The sequence below is a fragment of the Photinus pyralis genome, unplaced genomic scaffold, assembly GCF_008802855.1.
Source record: "Photinus pyralis isolate 1611_PpyrPB1 unplaced genomic scaffold, Ppyr1.3 Ppyr1.4_LG10, whole genome shotgun sequence".
Lineage (NCBI taxonomy): Eukaryota > Metazoa > Arthropoda > Insecta > Coleoptera > Lampyridae > Photinus > Photinus pyralis.
Window position 1 is genome coordinate 17783747 of NW_022170250.1, and position 22972 is coordinate 17806718.

At 41.8% G+C, this 22972-nt stretch overlaps 1 protein-coding gene and 1 long non-coding RNA gene across 7 annotated transcripts in view; one reads left to right on the forward strand and one right to left on the reverse strand.

Annotated features, from left to right (window-relative positions):
* The first annotated feature begins 804 nt into the window (after positions 1 to 804).
* Positions 805 to 22972, forward strand: part of LOC116161624 (acetyl-CoA carboxylase) — a 35895-nt gene continuing 13727 nt past the window's right edge. Inside the window, exons 1-6 of one of the 5 annotated variants that reach the window (XM_031475037.1) lie at positions 805 to 900; positions 6448 to 6706; positions 19982 to 20345; positions 20396 to 20576; positions 20626 to 20828; positions 20875 to 21084. In XM_031475037.1, the coding sequence (XP_031330897.1) occupies positions 891 to 900; positions 6448 to 6706; positions 19982 to 20345; positions 20396 to 20576; positions 20626 to 20828; positions 20875 to 21084 (1227 nt within the window). In that variant the 5' untranslated portion in view covers positions 805 to 890. Of the gene's footprint in view, positions 901 to 1094; positions 1386 to 6159; positions 6388 to 6447; positions 6707 to 14532; positions 14839 to 15014; positions 15233 to 19981; positions 20346 to 20395; positions 20577 to 20625; positions 20829 to 20874; positions 21085 to 22972 lie in introns of those variants that run through there. The other 4 variants (XM_031475039.1, XM_031475036.1, XM_031475040.1 and 1 more) reach the window with 4 other exon arrangements.
* Positions 5682 to 5997, reverse strand: LOC116161625. Of its 2 annotated transcripts, none has more exons than XR_004143415.1 (2): positions 5906 to 5997; positions 5682 to 5840 (listed from the first exon to the last, which is right to left on the reverse strand). It is a non-coding gene; the product is annotated as an uncharacterized LOC116161625 (long non-coding RNA). The 2 variants fall into 2 exon arrangements; XR_004143416.1 differs by having other exon boundaries at positions 5899 to 5988.

Sequence of the window (22972 nt, forward strand, 5' to 3'; positions counted from 1 at the left end):
TTTGGTGCTGCATTATGCATGTGTACTTCACCTCGTGCGCTCCTATTACACAATCTTCATTTTATACGTTCTTGTACACTGTTTCGGGTATTAGAGAAGACCAAAAATGTTTTGTTTTGAAGAGGGCGACAGGATATCCAAACACATCACCATATTGTGATATCGTGGCTCAAATATTTTTTTGAAAGTGACAGGGCGATAATGGCATCGTATTAATTAAATGTGGCCCGTGAAAGGTATGGCTGGGTAGCTGGTACTGTAGATAAGGTTGCTGAAATTAGGAGAGCACAAGGTACAGTTCGTAATATCCAAGGTGACGGATCAGGGAAACATACGACAAAAAGACCAAGGTATGAGGCCTGTGCTCCTGATTAATTGCGTAATACTTTGTGACGCTTTTAGGTGTTCTTCACCTTCTGCGTCCTGATTATACCGTTTCTGGGTCTTAGGAGAACATAAAATGAGAATGGCAAGAATGCGACCTCCTCGATTGTTTTTTAGGTAACAAAAAACGGAGGAAGTGCCCCGCGCTTTATGTGAACAATACTGTTTATTTACAATTGCAAATACGCGCTCAAGGTTCAAACACCTCGCACGCCACTGTCACATGGGACGCGCCAAAAACCGCAAACCGTTGATAGTGACAGGCGCGCTAATTTCCCCATCGGCGCATGCACCTGACCGCTCGCGTTTCGATTGGACCACCACAGTCAGCAGATTCCGTACCGGTCAGCGATTGGTCAATTTCGAACAGACCACATGCTCGCACTGAATGACAATTGTGAATCAATTGACGAGGATAATTTGGCGAAGGACCGCGCACTTTTTTTCAGTTCGCGAATTTGGTGGCCTTCGCCTCGTCGCTGTTTCTCAGTGCGCCCGAAAAAAAAATGCTTCTAGGTATGTATTGCGTTAATTACGCTGACGTCAGCACGGATCAATGATTTAGAGGTCAAGTACACTATCGAGGTGTTTGTGCTTCCGGCGAAATCATTTCGCGCCACAGTTTCAACCCCCCACCACCTCCTTGGCGCCCAAAAATAATTTCGACGTCCGAAATGACGCGTTTCTGGCTTGCAGTTCGATTGCGATTAATCGAAGTGGCTGTTGCGTATTAAATAAGGTCAGTGAGTTTATCTCGCGTCCTTGGCCGACCTTGGCGTCGCGAACGTCTTTTTCGAGTTTTCGACTAATCGCTAATTAGTCGCCTTTGTCGATGATGCACGCGGTCAGTTCTCGATAACCCAATTTTCTACGTCACCGGTGCGTAAATAGAAAATGCGGCGGAACGACGTCGTCACGACAGCCGCTCGCAACTTTCATTTTTTTGTGAGTTCTCCTCGTTGGCGATTAATTTGTCGGACATCAAAGGCCATGTCCTGAAGGTAGGTAAAGGCCGTTGCCGTTTGTTTGTTTACACAAATTTTTAAATAATGTCCTGCTTCCCATTAACCCCCAAGATGGTATGCTGCATGTTGGATGATTTGCCAATTTTAAGCAGACAGCAAAAATGGGATTGTGCCCCTTGGAACAATTCCAAGAAAAACCTCTCAATTTTGGTTACTAAAGGCGGCTCTTAAGTGTTCTGTTAGGGTTTCTTAAGGACTCATAAAACGTTCCTGAAACCTCTGAAGTAGCTTTTGGAGTCGACCTTTTTCGAGCTTTTAGGATTTGCAAAAGCTATAACCTTGAAACCTTTTTGATTTTATATGGAAATTTCGAATATTTGTCACTACTTGATCCAGTGCGAGAGTACCTACTTAAACTTAATCTCAAGGAGCTGTTTATTGCTAAGCAACGGAATGTAATATGAGATGATCAGAAATTAGAAGCATCACTGTGATTTCCCAGCGAGCCGAAGGTGAGTTCGGCATAAATCCCTCAAACCTTGCACGAAATGGAGTCCTTAAACGAAGGAATCAAGTGAATATAACCATATAGACAAAGTAAGATTAGTGTCCAAATTGTGCCGAACTCGCCTTCGGCTCGCTCGGCAATCGTGAGCACGTTCTTTTAGAACTTAATTCTGAGATGCCGCTTCCTATTTGCTATAATTTCGGCGAACTTTTTGGCTAAAATAATCAATAGATCAAGGCCGAGCCTAATACGATTGCCGAGCGAGCCGAAGGCGAGTTCGGCACAATTTTGACACTAATCTTACTTTGTCTATGGTTAGTGCCTGTATGCCTAAACAAAGATCTTCGCTTAAAAACTCCATTTCGCGCAGTAAAGCAAGCATGCTTTGGTGGAGTTGTGTTGAACTCGCCCTCGGCTCGCTCGGCAATCGTGAGCACGTTCTTTTAGAACTTACGGCTACCTATATGCTCTGATTTCGGCGAACTTTATGGCTAAAATGATCAATAGATCAATGCCGAGCCTAATACTATTGCCGAGCGAGCCGAAGGCGAGTTCGGCACAATTTTTACACTAATCTTACTTTGTCAATGGTTATATTCACTTAGTGTCTGTATGCCTAAACAAAGATCTTCGCTTAAAAACTCCATTTCGCGCAGTAAATCAAGCAAGCTTTGGTGGAGTTGTGTCGAACTCGCCCTCGGCTCGCTCGGTAATCGTGAGCACGTTCTTTTACAACTTAATTCTGAGATAGGGCTTCCTATGTGCTCTGATTTCGGCGAACTTTATGGCTAAAATGATCAATAGATCAATACCGAGCCTAATACGATTGCCGAGCGAGCCGAAGGCGAGTTCGGCACAATTTTTACACTAGTCTTACTTTGTCAACGTTTCCATTTACTTAGTGCCTGTATGCCTACACAAAGATCTTCGCTTAAAGACTCAATTTCGCGTAGTAAATCAAGCAAGCTCTGGTGGAGTTGTGCCGAACTCGCCTTCGGCTCGCTCGGCAATCGTGAGCACGTTCTTTTAGAACTTAATTCTGAGATGCGGCTTCCTATCTGCTCTGATTTCGGCGAACTTTATGGCTAAAATGATCGATAGATCAATGCCGAGCCTAATACGATTGCCGAGCGAGCCGAAGGCGAGTTCGGCACAATTTTCAAACTAATCTTACTTTGTCTATGGTTATATTCACTTAGTGCCTGTATATCTACACAACGATTTTCGCTTAAAGACTCTATTTCGCGCAGTAAATCAAGCAAGCTTTGGTGGAGTTGTGCCGAACTCGCCTTCGGCTCGCTCGGCAATCGAGAGCACGTTCTTTTAGAAATTAATTCTGAGATTCGGCTTCCTTCGGCGAACTGTATGGCTAAAATGATCAATAGATCAATGCCGACCCTAATACGATTGCCGAGCGAGCCGAAGGCGAGTTCGGCACAATTTTGACACTAATCTTACTGTGTCAATGGTTATATTCACTTAGTGCCTGTATATCTACACAACGATTTTCGCTTAAAGCTCTATTTCGCGCAGTAAATCAAGCAAGCTTTGGTGGAGTTGTGCCGAACTCGCCTTCGGCTCGCTCGGCAATCGAGAGCACGTTCTTTTAAAAATTAATTCTGAGATTCGGCTTCCTTCGGCGAACTGTATGGCTAAAATGATCAATAGATCAATGCCGAGCCTAATACGATTGCCGAGCGAGGCGAAGGCGAGTTCGGCACAATTTTGACACTAATCTTACTGTGTCAATGGTTATATTCACTTAGTGCCTGTATATCTACACAACGATTTTCGCTTAAAGCTCTATTTCGCGCAGTAAATCAAGCAAGCTTTGGTGGAGTTGTGCCGAACTCGCCTTCGGCTCGCTCGGCAATCGAGAGCACGTTCTTTTAGAAATTAATTCTGAGATTCGGCTTCCTTCGGCGAACTTTATGGCTAAAATGCTCAATAGATCAATGCCGAGCCTAATGCGATTGCCGAGCGAGCCGAAGGCGAGTTCGGCACAATTTTGACACTAATCTTACTGTGTCAATGGTTATATTCACTTAGTGCCTGTATATCTACACAACGAGTTTCGCTTAAAGACTCTATTTCGCGCAGTAAATCAAGCAAGCTTTGGTGGAGTTGTGCCGAACTCGCCTTCGGCTCGCTCGGCAATCGTGAGCACGTTCTTTTAGAACTTAATTCTGAGATGCGGTTTCCTATCTGCTCTGATTTCGGCGAACTTTATGGCTGAAATGATCAATAGATCAATGCCGAGCCTAATGCGATTGCCGAGCGAGCCGAAGGCGAGTTCGGCACAATTTTGACATTAATCTTACTTTGTCTATGGTTATATTCACTTAGTGCCTGTATGCTTACACAAGGATTTTCACTTAAAGACTCCATTTCGCGCAGTAAATCAAGCAATCTTTGGTGGAGTTGTGCCGAATTCGCCTTCGGCTCGCTCGGCAATTGTGAGCACGTTCCTTTAGAACTTAATTCTGAGATTAGGCTTACTATCTGCTCTGATTTCGGTGAACTTTAAGATTAAAATGGTCAATAGATCAATGCCGACCCTAATACGTTGACCGTCCGTCTGTCCATCCGTCCGGACCCTCTTCTGCGCATTTGCACTACTTTTAGGGGAATCGTCCTAGAGTCCTGGAATTTTTTGCAATACGTAGCCTATACCTTGAAGGTGTGCCAGACGGTCTTAAGATTTCGCTGTCTCAACTCCCCCCCCCCCCAGAATATTCATACGCATGCCTTTAAGTGGTACCAAGGGGGGGGGGGGTTAACACACGTTCTACCCTTCATGGTATTCTAATGATAGGTCTCACCGAAACGAATTGGTTTGTACAAACTAGAACTTTCCTGCGCGACTCCTTTTCGAGATATGTAGATGGCCGGGGGGCGGGAGAGGGTAGAAATTAATTGTATCTTTCATGGTAGGCATTCTAATTATAGGTCTCAAAATAGCGTTTTGTAATTATGCCTGCGAGCGGATCAGGGTCGAGTTAGTGTAGGATTTAAGTGCTTATACTATTTTTTGGATCATCTCATTTTTGCTCCATAGCGATAAACAACTCCTTGAGATTAAACTGAAATAGGTACCCTTCTACTGAATCAAGTAGTGACGAATATCCGAAATTTCAAATTCAAACGATAAAAGTTTAAAGGTCCCAAACAGATATTCCCATATTTATAGACAACAGGAATTTAAGTACGTTTTCAGTACAATTTCGATCGATCACCATATACAGGGTGGCTGATAACGGTCGATTATCGGGGAAAATATACAAAGTATCAAAAAAGAGTTTTATTCAAAAGATTTGAGGTTCTTTAATGTCTATTGCAGTAGTAATTTTAATTATACAGGGTTGGTCATCAACCCGCCGTTGCATGATCTTAACTCGAAGTTTAATCTTTTGACCATTCGTGTAAATTGTTCGTCAGTTACGGGGATGGGGAATACTGTAAATAAACTAGTTACAACATCTAAGGCTGACCTCAAATCTCTACGCACGAGGGGCAAGTTACACGTCCCTAGGGAGGCGACACTGCTAACAAAAACTCTTCGGTTTAGATACCGAATACCCTCCAATGAAAAGAAGTAGTAGGTTTGGGACAATACTTCTTCAATATTAATGTAGAAATTTAAGTTTCTTTTGGCTAAAATTCCCACGAAAAAATCCACTTTACCTCCGATGATGTACATAGTTTTGAGATCTGACAACCGCGCGACTTTTAGAATGGGTAAACTGTCTGGGCAGTCTCGAGCGCACCAACGCGCTTCTTACGCTACAGCCATCTTGGTTGGAGGGGCCATCGAAAACGCATCATGCAGTTCAAGTATGTTGTTTATTTGTGTTACTTAATACAGGTCGTTTTCATTTTTGGTGTAAAAGTTTGCTGAATTTATGGTTATGTTTTCATTACATGATCTTGACCATTCGTGCAAATTTTTCGCCATGAAGAGACTGTCACGGGGATGAGGAATACTGTAAATAAACTAGTTACAACATCTAAGCCTCGAATCTTTACTACAGGCTCGAATACCACGCACAAGGGGCAAGTTACACGTCTCTGGGGAAGGTATACTGCTAACAACAACTCTTCGGTTTAGAATCTACATGTGCGGTATGAGTTGCGAGAATATTAAAATGCACAATTCTTCGCGAGGGGGTTGTGTTTGCTCCTCGCACTTACCCATGGCGCTATTTTTGATCGCCGTTGCTAACTTCGCCGCTCGTTTCCCAATTGCCATCGCAGCAGATTAACATCAACCGTTGATAAAAAACCACGCGTACATAAATTGATCACTAACCTTATCGCCTTTGCTTTATCAATTTAAGTGTAAGTATCTACTTCGCGTTCTGTTTAGTAGCGATTCGGGAATGTCATGCAAGGGTAATCTGGTCACTTTAGGAGCGATTTTTCAGTAGAAAGGCTGTGATTGTAGAGCGCGATTTATGATACCAATAGTGTGCGTCGCCGTAGTGTTTACAGTGTTTTCGTTCGTTCTAAGCAAATTTCTTCGGGAGCCCGGTAACCCAAGCGTTTTGGCCCCCGTTTTTCTTAGTAAGACTCATCGTTTTAATTTTCCAGAAAACTCGGCCGAACAAGCTCAACCGGAGGGGGTGAAACAGACGTCGACAGTTATGGCAGAAACGCAAAGTCAACCGGTGGAGAACGGCGTCCAGTGGACGCTAGGGGACGTCGACGAGGAGACGGAAACGAGGGACGCCTTCCCCGAGAATGGTCACGTCGAATCGCATCCGCCACCGGCACGCTCCGACGGGCAGGGTGGGATTAAGCTGTCGAACGACGAGCAGACGACGCTCAAGGAAAAAAGGAAGAGATTGACGTAAGTACCATTTTTGGCCGGATTACATAACGCGGTACTATTTTGCTGCAAAATCTCGATAAGATAGCGCGTTTTGCGCTGTGGGACAAGGTCGGAGTTTTTTTCCCTCCCCAGATAAAGTCGCTATCAGAACTGATCGTCAAAAAATTACTATAGGCGTCGAAGGGTCAAATGTCACATTCCTCGATCGACTCAATTTACATTGAAAGGACGTAAGTTCTGCCTCGTAATGGAAAGGCCAAACGACGAGTGTGCTTCGGTAATTGACCACGAGGGGCGCTCTGTGATGCACTAGGTACCGGAATCATGATCTTTAACTGGAAACTGCTTAGGGTAGGTTAGTTTGGCGTCGAGTGGAAGTGCGATAGTGCACTCCATATCAGATCGAGTGGATGAGCACACACCATTTGAACTCGCCTGGCACTTAATACCATAATCGCTTAGTCGCCATGTTGTCCTCGGATTCTAGACTAAAATCGACTTTTTTGGGGGAAATTCTAAAATCTGTTGTCTGCCGTAAAGTAGGGTGGATAAGTCCCAGCCAGGAACAGTACTAACGGTCCCTGGTTCGAATCCGGATTCGCACATGCATTTTTGTAAATGTCCCAAAATTCTCACGTAATCTTTGGGTTATTTATTAGCACTTTAAGGCGAGGTTGAGTAATGAACACTTTTCCGAGTCGCAATTGTACTAGAAGTTCCCACAGGTGCCATTTTAAAACATCAAACAGGTACCTATCCATTATGTAATCATTCTGAATAAAACACCGCTGATTTACTGCTGAGAATTCAATTTTTTATCGTGCGGTTTAGTAAACGCAAGATAAGGTTTCCGAAACATACTGCGTGGGTGGGTATGTTGTACCTACTGTTTTTATCTGGAAGGAAATCCTTCTCGCTATTGGTTAAGATCCATTTGTCTTTGTACTAAATGACCTAAATAATTGTTGTAACAATAAGTCCACGTGCTTGTATTAACAACGTTGAAGGTGAGTTCGGCATAAATCCGAGTGTCTCAACTTTTAAAGGGGGGTTGCTTTCGCGCACGTTTCTGGTCTCTATCTATCTAGGTAGAAGTAGGCAGGACAAGCTGGTGGGAAAGAAACTGAGGTCAGAGATAATGTAGTGGGCAGGTGAGATGGTCAAGAGAGTAATTACAATTCGGTTGTGTCGAAAGCCTTTATAAACAAACGCCAATCTCACGGGGTACGTTGAAATTAAAGTACTAGCTTTGAACTCTGGCCACGGCCGTCTGAACTCAGAAGGGCGCTCTCTGCCAATAACCTGCAATCAGATAAAAACACCACAAAACAAAAAATAAAAAGATTCCAAAATATTCTTAAGGAAATTTAAAGACTCTCCAATGATCTTATAGGTTTTTTATGGGCCCTAAGAGCTCATAAAGAGGGTAGTGTAAAGCGTGATAGAAAAAGGGCTAATGGTGTAAGAAAGCGTTAAAATCGGAAGCGTAAAGGAAGGAGTGGGCCACTAGGTGTGAAGGAAATGTTTAAAAAACGTGTAGAGAGAATATATGTAGGAACGTAAAGTTGGTTTGAAAAGGAGCCTCAAAGAAAAGTGAAGAGTGGGTGAAAGATTTTAAAAAATTTCTGCGCTCCTGATACAATTCATTTCTATTGTAAGGAGAACATATGGATACAACTAGTTCTTTTTCACCGAAATTGTACAAAACAGAGGCGAATAACTTCTGGGATCTTGATACAGTTCCGTTCCAACCAGAAAATGGTGTATCTTACAGAAAAAACAATTTAAATTTTTGACCTCCTGATACAATTCTCTTTTAGTGTTCGCCCTTCAGCGCTCGTGATACAATTAGTACTTTTTCACAGAATCGTACCAGGCAAATACCTCACAGGAGAGTAATTTGTAATTGATTTTAATTTCAGTGCTCCTGCGTCTGCCTTCCTGATACCATTAGTTCTCTTTTAACAAAATTGTACCATGTGAATACCTCACTGACAAGAATTTGCAAGTTGATTTTACATTTCTGCGCTTCTGTTTAATATGCGCGTATGGAATCCCCCCCCCCCCTCCCCCATCCAAAAATGGCGTTCAATGAAAATTTCCGGAAAATCACAAACCACCTAGCAATCCGAAGTACTATCATGGGGGTTTTCTAGAGTGGGTGTAAGATTTTAAAAAAATTGCTCCTGATGCAATTGATTCCTAGTGTAAGGAGAATTTTGTATACAATTAGTTCTTTTTCACCAAAATTGTACAAAGCAGAGGCGAATATTCACAGAAAAGTATTGCCTATTGGATTTTAACTTCTGGGATCTTGATACATTTCTTACAGAAAAAACAATTTTAATTTTTGCGCTCCTGATACAATTCTTTTTTAGTGTCAGAATATACGAACAAAAGAGTGTTCGTCCTTTAGCGCGCCTGCTGCGATTAGTAGTTCTTCACAGACATCGTACCAGGCAAATACCTAACAGGAGAGTAATTTGTAATTGATTTAAATTTCTGTGCTCCTGATTCCGCTTTCCTGATACCATTAGTTCTCTTTTAACAAAATTGTACCAAATGAATACTTCACTGACAAGAATTTGCAAGTTGATTTCAAATTTCTGCGCTCCTGATACAATTCATTTCTAGTGTAGGGAGAACACATGGATACAATTAGTTCTTTTTCACCGAAATTATAGAAAACAGAGGCGAATATTCATAGAAAAGTATTTCCTAATGGATTTTAACTTCTGGGATCTTGATACAATTCTTACAGAAAAAACAATTTTAATTTTTGCGCTCCTGATACAATTCTTTTTTAGTGTCAGAATATACGAAAAAACAGCGTTCGCCTTCAGCGCTCCTGATACAATTAGTACTTTTTCACAGACATCGTATCAGGCAAATACCTCACAGAAGCGTAATTTGTAATTGATTTTAATTTTTGCGCTCCTGATTCTGCCTTTCTAATACTATTTGTTCTCTGTTAACAAAATTGTTCCAAGTGAATACCTCACTGACAAGAATTTGCAAGTTGATTTCAAATTTCTGCGCTCCTGATACAATTCATTTCTAGTGTAAGGAGAACACATTGATACAATTAGTTCTTTTTCACCGAAATTGTAGAAAACAGAGGCGAATATTCACAGAAAAGTATTGCCTAATGGATTTTAACTTCTGGGATCTTGATACAATTCTTACAGAAAAAACAATTTTAATTTTTGCTCTCCTGATACAATTCTTTTTTAGTGTCAGAATATACGAGAAAAGAGCGTTCGCCCTTCAGCGCACCTGTTGCGATTAGTAGTTCTTCACAGACATCGTATCAGGCAAATACCTCACAGAAGCGTAATTTGTAACTGATTTTAATTTTTGCGCTCCTGATTCTGCCTTCCTAATCCTATTTGTTCTCTTTTAACAAAATTGTTCCAAGTGAATACTTCACTGACAAGAATTTGCAGGTTGATTTCAACTTTCTGCGCTGCTGATACAATTCATTTCTAGTGTAAGGAGAGCACATGGATACAATTAGTTCTTTTTCACCGAAATTGTACAAAGCAGAGGCGAATATTCACAGAAAAGTATTGCCTATTGGATTTTAACTTCTGGGATCTTAATACAATTCTTACAGAAAAAACAAATTTTCATTTTTGCCCTCCTGATACAATTATTTTTTAGTGTCAGAATATACGAAAAAAAGTGTGTTCGCCCTTCAGCGCACCTGCTGCGATTAGTAGTTCTTCACAGACATCGTACCAGGCAAATACCTAACAGGAGAGTGATTTGTAATCGATTTAAATTTCTGCGCCCCTGATTCCGCCTTCCTCATACCATTAGTTCTCTTTTAACGAAAGTTTACCAAATGACATGTGACAAGAATTTTGTTGATTTTAAATTTCTGCGCCCCTGATACAATTCATTTCTAGTGTCAGGAGAATATACGACAAAAATTGTGGTGACCAGCACACAATCTGCGAGTGAAATCTGATATCACCCGCACACCTTCTGCCCAAAAGATTCAATGATCAGCAAAAAAAGGATTTAATCACAATTTTCCCGCCCGCTTTTTAGGAAAAGACGATCTGATAATCTTTCGAAAAAGTAATATGAGAGTCCTGAGAGACGTTTTGCAGGGGAGCATCGGGGGGTTTATACCGTCCAGCAAAAGATTCAATTCCCACTTCAGGAAAAACACGAACCACCCAGCAACCTGAAGTACTATTATGGCGGTTTTCTGGAGATCGTAATGTACCCCTCGTATACTGGGAGGGTATTCCATACCTCCTCGCCCCCCCCCCCGCGCTGAGCCGTTTTCTAGGGGAGAACGTAGCACCGGGGGTTAAAAAAGAAGGTTCAATGACCATTTCCGGAAAATCATAAACGATCCATCAGCAACCCAAAGTACTCTCTGAGGGTCTTCTGGACATGACAATGTACAAGGGGGTATTCCGTACCACCCAGACCCCCCGGTTCTACGTTGTATGTAAAACTATTTAGGAAAAGATGATCTGATAAACTTCCCAAAGACTACTATGAGAGTCTTGAGGGCTAAATATTTTGTAAGGGGAGACTGCAGCACCGGGGAGTTTGGGCGGTATGGAATACCCCCTCCCCCGCCAAGAAGGGGGTTCAATAAAAATTTCCGGAAAATCCCAAAGCACCCAGCAATCCGAAGTATCATGGAGGTTTTCTGGAAATGACAATGTACCCCTCGTATTTTGGGGAGGGGGGGGGGTTATTCGAGACCCCCGGTTCTAGGTTGTATGAAAACCCTTTATAAAAAGATGATCTGATAATCTCCCCAAAAACTACTATGAGAGTCCTGAGGGCTAAATCGAATACCCCCCCCCCCCCAGCGAAAAAGGGCGTTCAATAAAAATTTCCGGAGAAATCACAAACCACCCAGCAATCCGAAGTACTGTCATGGGGGTTTTCTGGAAATGAATGTGACCCCTCGTATGTTGGGGGGAGATTCTATATCCCCCAGATCGCGGGTTCTATTACGTTCTATGTAAAACCCTTTAGTAAAAATGATCTGATCATCTTCCCCAAAACTACTATGCATTCGAGTGCTGAGGGCTGAAGGTTTTGTAGGGGAGTACGTTGCACCGGGTGGTCTGGGGAGTATGGAAGACCGCTCAGCAAAAAAGAAGACTCAATCACCATTTCCGGAAAGTCAGGAACCACCAAACAACCCGAAGTACTATCTTGGGAGTTTTCTGGAATTGCAATTGGGCATTCTATACCTCCCCCGGACTCCTCCCCCCCCTCCCCCCCGGTCCTACGTTCTCTGTAAAACTTTTTAGGAAAAGTTGGTGATCTCCAAAACTTCTATGTGCGTCCTGGGAGCTAAACGTTTTGTAGGGGTGAACGTAACTCCGGGGGGTCTGGGGGGTATGGAAAACCCCCCAGCAAAAAAGGGGGTTCAATAAAAATTTCTGGAAAATCACAAGCCACCCAGGAATCCGAAGTTTTCTGGAAATGACAATGTACCCCTCGTATGTTAGGGGGTATTCCATATCCCCCAGACCCCCGGTTCTATTACGTTCTATGTAAAACCCTTTAGGAAAAGATAGATGATCTGATAACTTTTACCAAAAACTAAATGAGAGTCCTGAGCGGTTAAACGTTTTGTAGGAGAGAACACAGTACGGGGGGTCTGGGGGGGTTTTGAATCCCCCCAGCAAAGCATAAGCGATGGACCATTTCCGAAAAGTACCATCATGGGGATTTTTCTTGGAAATTCGAACCCCTCCGGCCTCTCGGTTTTCAAACACTTTTTCTTATTAATTTTGGTGCGTAGAATCCAAAACAATTCGTACTTTTTCGATCAGACTTCTCAATCAAAAGTTATAGACTAGAAACCAATTTCGAAAAAAATTCAAAGGGCTGTAACTTTTGAACTAGTAGCCCAATCTTGGAACTGTTTGAAATTATGGATTCTACAGGCCACATTCTATAAGAAAATTTTTTTTCCGGGTCGATCTGAGAAAATTTTTTTTTGGGGGCTCAAAAAAGGCAGTGTATAACCTTCCTTGTTTTACCAAAAATCGACTGCACCAAAATTTCTCGGGAAAACACTTTTTCTTATTAATTTTGGTGCGTAGAATCCAAAGCAATTCGTACTTTTTCGATCAGACTTCTCAATCAAAAGTTATAGACTAGAAACCAATTTCGAAAAAAAATTCAAAGGGCTGTAACTTTTGAACTAGTAGCCCAATCTTGGAACTGTTTGAAATTATGGATTCTACAGGCCACATTCTATAAGAAAATTTTGTTTCCGGGTCGATCTGAGACAATTTTTTTTTCGGGCCTCCAAAAAAGGCAGTGTATTACCTTCCTTTTTTAGCCAAAAATCGACTTCTCTTCAAATGATCTGATAATCTTCCCCAAAACTACTACGCGAGTCCTGAGGGCTGAACGTGTTGTAGAGGAGAACGTAGCAACCCCCCCCCCCCCCCCTTCCCCAGCAAAAAGAAGGTTCAGCTGTTTAGCCAGAAATAAGAGTACCGACCGACGGGCCGACATCATCGATATTTTTTGATTCGGATGGTATGTCCGTTGAAAATGTGGGGAGTCATTTCTTACCCTAATGCAATACCTCCCCTACTGATCACGTGCGAGTGGTTAAAAGAAGCAGGTGGAGAGACGGATTCAAAAAGAGTCAATGAAGCAATTCTGATGAAAGAAGTAGGTGTGAAGAAAGCATGGCGTGGTGCAAGAAAGCAAAGATCATACTACACTATGGTGTAGTATGATCTTTGAAGAAAGCTCGTGAAAGGGGGAGGTACGAAACAAATCTCAACTTGAATGATGGAGGCGCAAAGAAAACGGAGGCGTGGAAGAGACATGGAGGGACGTGAATGAAAGTGAGGGGCAACAAATCTGTCCATGATTGGTTGTCCTCGACTGTGAGAATTGCTTCCGTTCTTGTTTTTTTCCTTTTCATTTTAATTTTATCTTCTATTCCCCTTCGTGTGGTGACTTCTTCAATAGGTTAGTTTTGAATTTCTCCTCAAATGTTTCTATTATTTCTTCTTTTGGCTTGTGACCTTTTATTTTTTCTTATTTCTTTTTACTTGATTTGATCGCCATCTGTACCAACTATTGGTCACTACATATTTCCGCATGACTCTTTCATCTCTCATTACTTTCCAGCTCATATCTTGTGCGTTCTCCATGTTTTCCCACCTTTGGATATGTTAATTGTCGGTTGCCTACTTTCCACGCATGTCTCCTAAATTCACTATTCTGCCAGTTACGTCACGTCAATCTCTTCTTTCCCTTTTTTTCCTTCACGTTATGTCATTTGGTCTATATGTTATCTTTTTGTTTCCCGTCCCAACTGACTTCTAGCACCATTCTTTTTCGATCTGGTTTAGTTTTTCTGGCCTTAGTACTAGTCCCACTCCGCCAGTTTCCCATTCGGACAAAAATAGTATCAACCCACCTTTTAATTCCTCGATTCCTTTCTCTTTCTTTAGTTATCCTGAATTGAATTGAATAATTGCTATCATCACTTGTTTTTTTGTGGATTGGATTAATTATAACACGGGCCCTATGAGCTTTAGATAAAGATTTGCCACTTATATTAAATTAATGCGAACTTTGTTTACAACATTTTGTAATTCTGATGCACTCCCAAGGTTGTCGATTTAACAGATTCGACCTTTGAGTTTTCACAGGGTCAAGTGAAAAAATACGTGAGATTTTAGAACAAATTTCGATGGTGACGTAGCTATAATCCCATTAGTATACGGAACTACCCCAATCACCGTGACGCCACTGCCCTACGACGTTGCGTAAATGTGCCGCCTCGTTCGAATCGTGACCTCCTCTCTACCTGTTGAATTAAAATACCATTAGGTAAATAAAGCAGTCAACCTCAAAATCAATCAAAAGTGAATGTCATCGTGACGCCTCACCGACGACGACATCCCAAGGAAGAGAAAGTGAATTTTCACCGGGTGACGCACGTTTTCCCAGCGAATTTCCGCACGCGAAAGTCGTCCGAGTTTTATAGGTTATGTTATCATCGATCACTTCGCGATGAATTCGTCGTTTAATTTAAATCGTCGCCGAGGATAGTGATTTATTAGTTTTATCGGTAGCGGAATTAGAAGAATTACACGTGTAATTATGGGTTTAAATACGATGAATATGAGGTACGTTTTGCAATTAGTTTTTAATTACACTCGAAATGTGTTGTTTGTGTTACTTTTCTGAGCCAGACGAGATTACCTTTAATGGAAGGGGGACTTTTGTGTGTATTTTCCACAACCTTCACTTAACGACCGGTCTCTCGACTCGGCTTTCAGTACTAATTCTGCGATGTGTGTAGATGAACTTTGTAAGTGAATACTTGCTCGGACTGCTTGGGTTTAAGGCATATAACGACATGTTGCCCGTGAGAAGATTGAGTAAGAGGTTCGTTATCGGGGACGAGAACGACGAAGAAGCGATTAATCTCGCGGATATCGTCGGTTCGCCGACGGCCGCCGAACCGGTGATGCATATACCTAACAACAAGCTGTTGCGTAGTGCGAAACGCACGCTCGTGTAAGTCCTTTTCATTATTTCGCTCTTCTGCTAATTCGACGGGTGATTGCACGCTTCGAAACTTTGGGTCGAGAGGTACCGTGGCTTAGCCCGACTTACGCTAATCACCTTCGGAAAGTCACAGTTTACGACTTAATTACCTACGCTGTAAATACATGCAATAAACGTCGCTTAAGCTTTTCCCCGAGGTGAGGTGTTTCATCATCGCTACTTTCTTTATTTGCGCTTCTCAAATAAAATAAAAAATTGAAGAATGTCTATACAGGGTGGTCAGAAATATAATGCACCAATACTGCCAGGAATGCAGGGCACGTACTCACATGCTTTCTACATCACTTATGATATAACTAGTAAGTACCTACATGCATTTTCTTAAATTGTTGTACAGGGTGTTTCTTATAAGTGACTGTAAACCTCTTGAAGAGAGGAACACTGTGTACCGGGTGACCCAATAAGACTGTTCCTCGGCCATATCTCGGGAACCGTTCAGGGGTAAAAAAAATGATTGGGTAAATCGGTTATGAGGAATCGCTGGAAAATATTTTTGAGTTCTAAAAATGACCACCAGAGGGTGTAACTGCCATTTTAAATTTTAAAAGTGCATTTTCTTTAAATTAACTAAACATTCTTTCTTCACATTTTTAAAGAGAATCAGTTTATCTATCATTTTCGTAAAAACAAAAACTCAGTTATTTCAAAAACAAAGATGGCGTGGGACGTTCAATTGTTTTTGCAATAATCTACTTTAACTTCTTAACGGTTTGACCGATTTTAACAAATTTGGTATGGTTGAAAATAGCATTCCTTGGGCAACAAGAATCATGAAGATGAAAATCAGTCAAAATATAATTAATTTAGTTGAATCCTTCTCCGCCAGGGGGCTAGTTTTGATACTACGCTCCAAAATCCTAAAACAATCGAATGGAATGATATGACTTTTTCTTTATGAAAAGGTAGCCAAATAACATCCAAAGAGGCCAGTGAAAACCGTTTTTCAAAATCTCGTTCAAATATTGGAAAAATGAGATTAATTAATTAATTAATTAAAATGCTTAAATTGTATCTTATTTGACCTGTTTCCGGGTATTTGTCGATGGCGCGAAAGATTGTTTGGTAAATGACCCTACACTTTTGTCGGCCTTGGAAAATTAAACAAATGAAACACAATGCACAAGCATATTAAATGATTCTTGGTTAGAAATCGGCATTTTAGGAAAGATTACAAATTCAAAAAACTGCACTTTCTGAATGTAAACACAGCAGAATAATTTACAAATTACGGCTGTTATTATTTTATAATGCATCGTGTTTCATTTGTTTAATTTTCCAAGGCATACCTAAAAGTGTAGGTTGCTTTTCTTTCGCGCCATCGACAAATACCGAAAATACGTAAAAAGTAAATAGATACAATTTAAGAATTTTTATTAATTAATTTATTAATCTCATTTTCCCAATATTTGAGGTTAGGAACGAGATTTTCAAAAAGGGTTTTCACTGGCCTCTTTGGATGTTATTTGGTTACTTTATCATAAAGAAAAAGTCATATCATTCCATTCGATTTTTTTGATTTTTTTAGGATTTTGGATTATAGTGTCAAAACTAGCCCCCTGGTGGAGAAGGGTTCAACTAAATTAACTATAGTTTGGTTGATTCTCATTGCCCAAGAAATGCTCTTTTCAACCATACCAAATTTGTTAAAATCGGTCAAACGGTTTAAGAGGTTAAATCAGGTTATTGTAAAAACAATTGAACGCCCCACGCCATCTTTGTTTTTGAAATTACTGACTTTTTGTTTTTACGAAAATGTTAGATAAAGTGGTTCTCTTTAAAAATATGAAAATCAATTTTTTAGTTTATTATGCGAATTTAAAGAAAATGCAATTTTAAAATTTAAGATGGCAGTTACGCCCTCTGTTGGTCATTTTTAGAACTTGAAATAATTTTCCAGCGATTCTTCATAACCAATTACCCAATAATTTTTTTTACCCCTAAGTCATATGACGAACGGTTCTCGAAATATGGCCAAGGAACAGTCTTATTGGGTCACCCGGTATATACAACAGGAAAATAAAGCCATTTTGATTTGAATTTATATTTAGGCATTAAGCGGTAGAGCAAAGTGTACGGTTCGAACTTTGCGCATTTGACCTGAGCCTATTGAAAATGGGTCAAATCCAATGACTCCTTATGGTCACTGCCACTTTCTTAGATCTGCTTCAAGTTTTTTATTTCGAATCCAAGACCCAAGTAAAGATGAGAAAAATCGGGCTCACTTTTCTAGTTCTCCAGTGGGAGGATGCTTAAATCATGAACAGTTTCAAAGCTGGCCAATAGCACCTGATTACTGTACAGGATATCAAGCTGAATAAATTGGCATCAAATGGATGAAGGCGAGTTCGGCATTAACCATGGCATGTTGCTTCAATTTGAAGCACGACAGTAGCACGGATTGTGCCGAACACGCCTTCGGCTCGCTCGGCAATCGCCCATGATTACTGTACAGGATATCAGGCCGCACAAAATTGTCATCAAATGAAGAAATGCTGGAATCAATGCCGAGCGAGCTGAAGGTGAGTTCGGCATAAACCATGGCATTTTTCTTTTATATGAAGCACGACGGTTGCATGGATTGTGCCGAACTCGCCTTCGGCTCGCTCGGCAATCGTACAGGATATCAGGCCGTACAAAATTGTCATCAAATGAATCAATGCCGAGCGAGCCGAAGGTGAGTTCGGCATAAACCATGGCATTTTTCTTTTATATGAAGCACGACGGTTGCATGGATTGTGCCGAACTCGCTTTCGGCTCGCTCGGCAATCGTACAGGATATCAGGCCGTACAAAATTGGCATCAAATGAATCACTGCTCGAATCAATGCCGAGCGAGCCGTAGACGAGATTTTACATCGCCAGTACATGTCTCTCGTCTAGACGGTCTTTTCGCCCTTTGAGAATAACTTTCTTCCGAAAATCCATTCTGCAGATATTTGCACTGAAGGTTTTGACATGGCCAGACGTTCCACTTGCCCTTTTTGAGTATTATTTTCCAACACTTCGTTTTCAAGATATTCGCTTGGGCTTGATTCCCTTTGTGAGTACCCTCCTTCGACAATTCGCTCTTGATATGTAAGTCATCATAACCAAGCACCATAAAGGGCCGAGGAGGACTATAACTGATACAAATTAATTCTCTTCATTAGAGTACCATGAAGGATAAAACCACCCCCCCCCCCTCCCCGCCCCTATTTTGATAAGGGGTAATAAAAAAGGGCGGTAGATGGAAGGTTTCTTTTATTGAGACTTTTCATTGAAATACCGTGAAAGATAAAATCTCCTCCCCCTTCCCCTCGTCGCCCACTGATCTCGAAAAGGAAAGGTTGGTATTTCAGGAAATATTTCATGCCCCCCCCGCCACCTCTTACAAAAAATTCCAGGGCGCTAGGACAAATCTAAAAGCAGTTCCACGGACAGACAAAACGCAAGCAATAGCTTGCAAGTGGTATTGTTTGCGTTTTGTCCGTCCGTTCGTCTGTCCGGACCCACTTCTGCCCTGTTGAACTACTTTTAGGGGAGTGGTAGTCCCGAGTCCTGGAATTTTTTTGCAATAGGTACCCCATTCCCTTTGAGATGTGCCAGACGGCCATCAAATTTCGCTGTTTAAGGGGGGGGGGGGGGGGGCTGCCCCAACAATTATTTTCTGTGATTCTGTTTTTGAGAGTAAAACGTGCAAAACTTTTACATGATTCGATAACCATTTAGTGCTGCCAAGTAATACATTGCAAGCGTGGGGGGGGGGGGGGTAACACACGTTTTGCCCTTCATGGTATTCTAATGAACGGTCTCATCGAAAGGAATTGGTTTTCTATAAACTTTCCTGCGCAACTCATCAGATGGGGGGGGGGAGTTGGTTTTCTCTTTCATGGTATTCTAATTAAAGGTCTCAACAAAAGGAATTATTTTTTTACCAACTACCGCCCTTCTTTCTTCCCCCTTATCAAAATAGGGGGTGTGGTGGGGGGTGGAACGAGTCCTCCTCGGCCCCTTATCGTAATCGGACATAATTCCATAATTACTTATATCTCAAGAGCAGATTGTCGGAGGGGGGTACTTACAAAGGCCAATTGGGACGCATGGTAGAAATATACCCATTGGTGATGTCAACACTTGTAGTGGGAATATCTAATGGTAGACTCAAAACGAATACGAATATGAACAGTGTCAGAAGAAGGTACTCACAAAGAGCTAAAAATGCGCTTTCACAATTTGTACTTGTTTTTAATTCATAATTGACGTAAAGCAAACGTCAGTGTTGACTAAATTTCAAATCCATTTACGCAGTGTGAAAAAATGAATACTAATTAATGACCGATTGATGGGATTGCATTTCTCATTAGGATTTCCCTTACATCAACGCAAAGGACGCCTACTGTGTTTTTATTCCGTATGTTAATGTGGGAAAATAAGATGCCATCTGAAACTATTTAATAAAAAAAAGTGTCCTCTTCTTCCTCGTATTTACTTAAGAGTCTTTGCTGTTTACATTGTTGCCGTTTCGGCAGCTGTTCGTATTTTGGATGCGGCAAGATGGCGAGGCGTTCCTGGCCGGTTGTCGTCTTGGCTAACTCGGAGGGGAGTACGGGCATATCTCGCCCCTCCCCGCTCAAACATCAAACTTCACAAAAATGATTTTGACACGTCATCAAATGTCAAATTAAGGTTAAATTTCTGACGATCGCTTTCGCACTTGCAGACCCAGCATGTCGCAGGGGACGATGATGCAGAGTCGTTCCTACGAGAAGGACTTCACCGTCGCGACCCCCGAAGAATTCGTCAAACGCTTCAATGGAACCAAAGTTATTAATAAGGTACTAATCGCGAACAACGGTATCGCCGCCGTCAAATGCATGAGATCGGTTCGCCGATGGTCGTACGAGATGTTCAAATTCGAACGGTCCGTTCGGTTCGTCGTCATGGTCACGCCCGAAGATCTGAAGGCAAACGCGGAGTACATCAAAATGGCCGATCACTACGTGCCGGTGCCCGGCGGTACCAATAACAATAATTACGCCAACGTGGAGCTGATAGTCGACATCGCGATCCGGTGTCGTGTTCAGGTGAGTGCCGCGCCGAGCTCCGGTCACGCTTTACTAACGCGCTTCCGCAGGCCGTGTGGGCCGGATGGGGGCACGCGTCCGAAAACCCCAAGCTGCCAGATTTGCTTCACAAAAACAACATCGCGTTCATCGGGCCGCCCGAGAAGGCCATGTGGGCGCTCGGCGACAAAATCGCCTCGTCAATCGTCGCACAAACCGCAGACATCCCCACGCTACCGTGGTCCGGATCAGGTAAGCTCCTCCCCCACCTTGACCACTCGGTTTAACCTCGCGCTTGCAGAGCTCAAGGCCGAATACACCGGTAAAAAAATCAAGATCTCCTCGGAGCTGTTCGCGAAGGGTTGCGTTCACTCGGTCGAGCAGGGTCTGGCAGCTACGCAGAAGATCGGCTACCCGGTGATGATCAAGGCGTCGGAGGGAGGCGGAGGTAAAGGTATCAGGAAGGTCGACTGCGCCGACGATTTCCCGGCAGCTTTCCGGCAGGTACGATTTTCCCCTTCGATTTCCTCTTGACCAAAATTTCGTCTAGGTCCAAGCGGAAGTGCCCGGTTCGCCAATTTTCGTAATGAAGCTCGCGAAGTGCGCGAGACATTTGGAGGTTCAGCTGCTCGCCGATCAGTACGGGAACGCGATTTCGATATTCGGGCGCGACTGCTCGATCCAGAGACGGCACCAGAAGATTATCGAGGAGGCGCCTGCGGTTATCGCGGAGCCTTCCATTTTTGAGGAGATGGAGAAGGTAAGTCGGTTCGTAAAGGTTTTCGCTCAAAATACCAAAGTAATCAGGAGTACACAAACGTTGAGGGTCACAGTAGTACAAGCTTCTGTTCTCCTGATTCCCTTGATGTACCAAGGTCACATAGACGCAACCTGTTCTCCTGATGATTCAGATTGATTTTCACAAATTGCTGTGTTAGTATTACAGACGTTCAGTAAGTTCTCGTCCGGATCCCAGAAACACAAACTTCTGTTCTCCTTTTATTAAGATCACAGAAGTCGGTTTGTGAAGGCAAGAGATAAAGAGGTATTTTTTCGCAAAAAAAATTTCTTGGGTACATGCTGTATTCATCTGTAGAATGCCTTGATCTCATAGGTTTGACCTTGTATCAGGATCGCAGAAACACAAGCTTCTCATTCTCCTGATACAAATCTTTTTTCAAAGATGCTCTACGAAGGTCACAGCGTTTCTTGTTCTTACGGGTCGTATTGATATAAATTTTTTTCAGTGTCGGGAGAAAATTTCTGTATCAGGACCACAGAAACGTTGAGAGTCTCACGAACACAAGCTTCTGTTCTCCTGATACGAATACCTTACAAAAATTGTTATTCCAAGATCACATAGACGCAACCTCGTCTTGTTCTCCTGATTCATATTGATTTTCACAAATTGATGTATTAGTATCAGGCATTCAGAAGTTCTCATCTTTCGGTTTTGAAAATTTTAATCAGAATTACTTTTCCCTTCTAAACACTAAAAAATTGTATCAGGATCAGAGACACGTAAAAAAGTACCATGTCACCTAGGTTTCTGTCACAAGTTTCTTTTCATAAAATGGTGTCCGAATCCCCAAAAAGTTTCTGTTCTGATAAAAATTTCCTTTAACAATGTTATCAAGATCACAGAAACTGAAGAGGCTGCGAATGTTATTAGAAAGCACCAAATTATATTCTCCTCGTGGGGCCTTCCGCCTTCGAAGAAGTGGAGAAGGTAAGTCGGTTCGTAACGGATTTGACGAAGAGGTTTTTTTTCGCTCAAAATACCAAATCCCGCGGGCAGGTAAGGCGGCGCAGCCTTAAATTTCTTGATGACATGCTACATTCATCTGATCTCCTAGTTTCGGTTTATATTTCTCTTAAAAATTGTATCAGGAAAGCAGAAATTCTTCTGATACAAATCTCTTTTTAAAACTATTGTACCAAAGTTACAGAAACGCCATCTTTTTTTGTTCTACCATTGTACTAGGAGAACATTTTTATATCAGAAAAGTTCCTCCTGGTCTCCTGATACAAATAGATTTTCAGAAATTGCTGTATAACTATCACAGACGCTCGTCTTTCTGTTTTGAAAATTTTAATCAGAATAACAGAACCACACTTTCGTTTTCCTCATAAAAACGTATTCTTAAAATTATACGAGGATAACAGAAACGTAAAAATCTAGACAGTTCTAGAAGCACCACTCTCCTTCCCAAAAATATTATCAGGATCGCAGAAAGTCAAGCTTCTGTTCTCTTTTTATCAAGATCACAGAAGCTATGAGATTTTTTAGAAAGCATCATGTCACAAATTGGGTTTTCCTCCCTGAGCATTCTTTGTTCGAAGCTTGTCCCGCTGATATACATTTTTCAAATTGCACAATTGTGTGTCTGAAAAATTGTATCAGGATCGCAGAAACATAGGCTTTTGTCTCCTGAACAAAATATTTTTTAAAAACTGTTGTCCCAAGGTAACAAAAACCAAGATTTGCTTGTTCTCACGATACCAATGTTTCTTCTGCAAATTGGATCAGGAGAAAATTCCTATCAGGATCACAGAAACATTGTTGGTCACATTATACACAAGTTTGTTCTCCTGATTGTACCTCTTAAAAATGGTCACATATACGCAAGCTCCTCCTGATCCAAATT